Source organism: Lolium perenne, chromosome 6, assembly GCF_019359855.2.
Source record: "Lolium perenne isolate Kyuss_39 chromosome 6, Kyuss_2.0, whole genome shotgun sequence".
NCBI lineage: Eukaryota > Viridiplantae > Streptophyta > Magnoliopsida > Poales > Poaceae > Lolium > Lolium perenne.
In genome coordinates, this window is record NC_067249.2 from 30,733,407 (window position 1) to 30,737,615 (window position 4,209).

The 4,209-nt window shown below is 42.9% G+C and overlaps 1 protein-coding gene across 1 annotated transcript; it reads left to right on the forward strand.

Moving 5' to 3' along the window:
• Positions 1-2,936: 2,936 nt before the first annotated feature.
• Positions 2,937-3,738, forward strand: LOC127308428 (uncharacterized). The gene has a single exon (XM_051339250.2). The coding sequence runs from the start codon at positions 3,092-3,094 to the stop codon at positions 3,518-3,520; it is 429 nt and encodes a 142-aa protein (XP_051195210.1). The 5' UTR covers positions 2,937-3,091; the 3' UTR covers positions 3,521-3,738.
• Positions 3,739-4,209: the final 471 nt, after the last annotated feature.

A 4,209-nucleotide genomic window follows, 5' to 3' on the forward strand; every position in this document is an offset into this window, starting at 1 on the left:
GATGTATTTATTGATTACATTACGCAACATACTTAATGCAATTGTCTGTTATTTGCAACTTAATACTGGAGGGGGTTCGGATGATAACCTGAAGGTGGATTTTTTAGGCATAAATGCATGCTGGATAGCGGTCTATGTACTTTGTCGTAATGCCCAATTAAATCTCACACTAATCATCATAACATGTATGTGCATTGTTATGTTCTCTTTATTTGTCAATTGCCCAACTGTAATTTGTTCACCCAACATGCTATTTATCTTATGGGAGAGACACCACTAGTGAACTGTGGACCCCGGTCCATTCTTTTACATCGAATACAATCTACTGCAATACTCGTTCTACTGTTCTCTGCAAACAATCATCTTCCACACTATACATCTAATCCTTTGTTACAACAAGCCGGTGAGATTGACAACCTCACTGTCACGTTGGGGCAAAGTAATTTGGTTGTGTTGTGCAGGTTCCACGTTGGCGCCGGAATCCCTGGTGTTGCGCCGCACTACACTCCGCCGCCATCAACCTTCAACGTGCTTCTTGGCTCCTACTGGTTCGATAAACCTTGGTTTCTTACTGAGGGAAACTTGCTGCTGTACGCATCACACCTTCCACTTGGGGTTCCCAACGGGCGTGTGCTTTACGCGTCAACAACCACGTAGAGATGACTACAGACACTAGTGTGAGCCGAAGGAACGCCGCTGTCCTCACCCTTCCAACAGCGGAGCCAGGCAAACCTTGTCGTAGTAGAGCTTGTTATAGTAGATAAACGGAAAGTCGTCGTGCTAAGGTCCAGAAGGACCAGCACACTAGAGCAGCAACCATCGCCAAAGATGAAACTCATAGATCCGAAGAGCGAAACCACCCCAACAAACACGAAAACCGACTAGATCCCATGAGATCCGCTGAACGCACAACTCCACACGCCCTCTGCTGGCGCTAGATGCACCACCCGAGCGAGGATATGACAGGGAGGATCTTATTCTAACTTCAAGATGTAGCCGCCGCCTCACCATCTGGAAGAAGACACTGAAAAATAACCTAAACAAAGAACGGAAACCTCCCGCCGGCGAGAGGCCATGGTCCACCACGCCTCCAAAGCCCTAAGGCCACCGGAGATGGAGCAAACCAACAGCGTCGTTGGTGAGAGGGAGGGGACCCTATATGGGTTTCGGAGTCACCTGAACGATCGCCTCCTGTGGCTGAACGCACATGCGTTCACCTAGTTTAGACACGTCACTTATTGAAGCAGAGGCTACACAGGGGCATTCGGAGTCCGATTGGGGCGAAATTTATATCTAAAATGAAGCGCATAAAATTTCCCACAACTTTCATGTTTTGAATTTTCCTATTGGACGTTGTTTTCGGGATCTACCATGGCGATCTTCGAAAAAAGTTATGAGGGACATATTTTTGGGACTACAGATTTCACTATAATGACCGGTTTCCTTCCATATTCACATATTTCTTACACAACAAAGTAGTATAAAACAAGAACTTTTACACTTTTGCATATATTAAGAGGTTAGTACTAATAAATATAATAAAGTTAAATAATAATAATTTTGACACAATAAACTATAAAATTCATCTATGCATTTTATATGCATCTATAGTGATTCATTTGGTAAAACCCAATAGCCCACTCTATCAAAAGCTTTATTAGATGTATGGAACAACTGAATTTTTTTTACTAAAAATGCTATAACAAATGGTGTGATAAAAATTGAAGTTCGCTTTACAAACGAAACAATTGACATGTTACAATAGGTCAAATTTGTTTTTGTAAAATATAAAACATGTCACCTTATAAAGAGACCCCAATATCACTCTTTTGAACTTCAGCGGTTCACTTCATGCAAAAATTAATGTCCACACTCAAAAACAACACCGAAACATAGAAATTTTGATAATGAAACATTAGTATTCTTACATGTCGGATTAATCTAAAATTGTAGTAAATTTAAGAAAATGTTCTATAAAAAAACTACAATATTTCCATAGCTATCTAACCATTTATTGGGTTTGAGACCGGTTCGAGAATAGTTGTGATATATTTATACTAAAGTTTTGTACTTCGTATAATTTATTTTTACCAAACTATAATCTTATGTACTAGTATATTTTTCTATTACTAAATATTAATTTCAGTTTTCTTCATATATAATTCCTGCATCTCTCCTCACAAGTAGATTGCTTCGCGCAAATTATAAATAGCCTTCTGTAACAAATGGCATGATTTGTACACTATCTATTAAAAAGATCTTCAAAAGGAAATGACTAAGCATGATAAAAGTAAAATAGAACAAATCGCATGCTGCCGTTGACTAATTTGTGACGCTTGCATGGATCACACAGTGTATATTTTTAGTGTTCTTAATATATTTGTTGAGATCTCTAGTCTAGAAAGTGCGTTCTACCAAATATCTTGAAAGCACTTTCATGTGTATGATTACGTAGAGGCAACTAAATAATTGTAGTTTTTGTAGTACTCTGGAGTATATACGCCACTTATGGGGATCTTGTCATGTCACTGATGTGGATTATTCAACATTATGCGAGATGCCGGCGGTGTATCGTCAATTTTTGAGATTTCACGGCTCGAGTTTTTATTTATTATTGGGTGAATGTGTATATGTGATGATGTGCATTCATATTTATTTATGTTGTACTGTGTGTTTTTTGGATTTTTTTCTCACTTATGTTCTAGACCGTCGATTTATTTCATGAGATTTCCGTTTAGCGTGGTAGATGGAAAAGTAGCGACTCTCAAAGCAAAATAGGCGGTTATTTCCTAAGAATAGTATAGTACTATTTTCACTTCAAAAAGAAAAATCTAGTCTCGAGAAAGCTTTGTCCTGCTATGTTTTCATCCGAGACTGAAGAGTTGTGAAGACGTTTCCGCACGTCCATGTTTGTCCAGGTTGATTTGCTCACCCTCGACCGCGTGGCCACGGAACTTTCTCACACGGCACGCAGGTTCAACGCGTGAGCCGCCGGCCGCACCAAACCATAAGCGGCGAATCACACCCGGAGACCACCGGGGTCTGAGAAATCCCCACGACGCCGGGGTCTGAGAAAATCCCCACACCCCCGATGTCCGCTCCGGCGACCACCACCAGCACGGCGTACGGGTGCGCGGCGTGCGGCGCGGACCTGAACCTGTCGGCGGCGCACCTGTACCCGGCGGGGTGCTACTTCGAGGCGGGGAACAAGGGGACGCTGTCCTTCTCGTGGGTGGACGAGTCCCGGCTGCGGTTCGCGGCGGAGGACAGGATCCGGCCATTCTTCGAGACGCTCGACTACTGGGGCATCCAGCGGAAGCGCACCCGCATCAGCTGCGACGCCTGCGGCCGCCTCATCGGCTACGTCTACGACGACGGCCCCCCGCTCATGGAGGGCACCGGCCAGTTCGGGATGGGGCCCAGCCAGGTCATCCCGCGCCGGCCCAGGTACCGGATCAAGATCAAGGCCGTCACCACGACCACCGGAAACGGCGCCTCCGCCGCTGCCGCGGCGCGCTGAGAGCTGAATCCGCGCTTTCGGCTTCGCGAGTGTTTGTGCAAATTGGTACCCCTATACCTGCTCTTGCGGTGTTTGTCAGCTCGGTTCGCAGGCTGCAATAAACTTGGACCGATCAAGTTTGATGTGACTAGTGTAAAATCGGATCAAACTTCGTTTGAGAGCTCTGATTTAGCATGTTTCCTCTCTACTCTTGATTAATAGTACAATGCTATTCATGATGTCCAAAATTACTCAGATCTTGAGATGGCTGCAGCCTAGCGACAGCGAGCCTATGTCTGGTTCTCTTGTTTTACTTTGATAGAAGTCCAATTACCTACCTAAATTTATCTCAAAGTTTAGCTTACAATCATAACTTTACTTTAGTTCAACTTTTAACCCTGAATTCTAAAAAAAGGTTTAAAATCACCTCTTGCATTGTATTAAGCTGGTTTTTCTTGTACCATGTATGTTGTATGTTGATGAGTTGACACAGTATATAGGAAGAAAAACCACTAACTAGCGAGAAAAACCGGTTCAATACATGTCAAAAAAGGATAGAAGGTCCAATTCCGAACGGTTTTTAGAATTCAGGATTGAAGATTGAACTGAAGTAAAGTTGAGGGTTGTAATCTGAACTTTGAGACGAGTTTAGGAGGATAAATTGAACTTCTCTCTTTTACTTTTCTAGTATTTTCGTTGTCAATAAATTT

Bases quoted from the DNA above. Each gene is read 5' to 3' on its own strand.
- LOC127308428 (XM_051339250.2), top strand. From the start codon at position 3,092: ATGTCCGCTCCGGCGACCACCACCAGCACGGCGTACGGGTGCGCGGCG.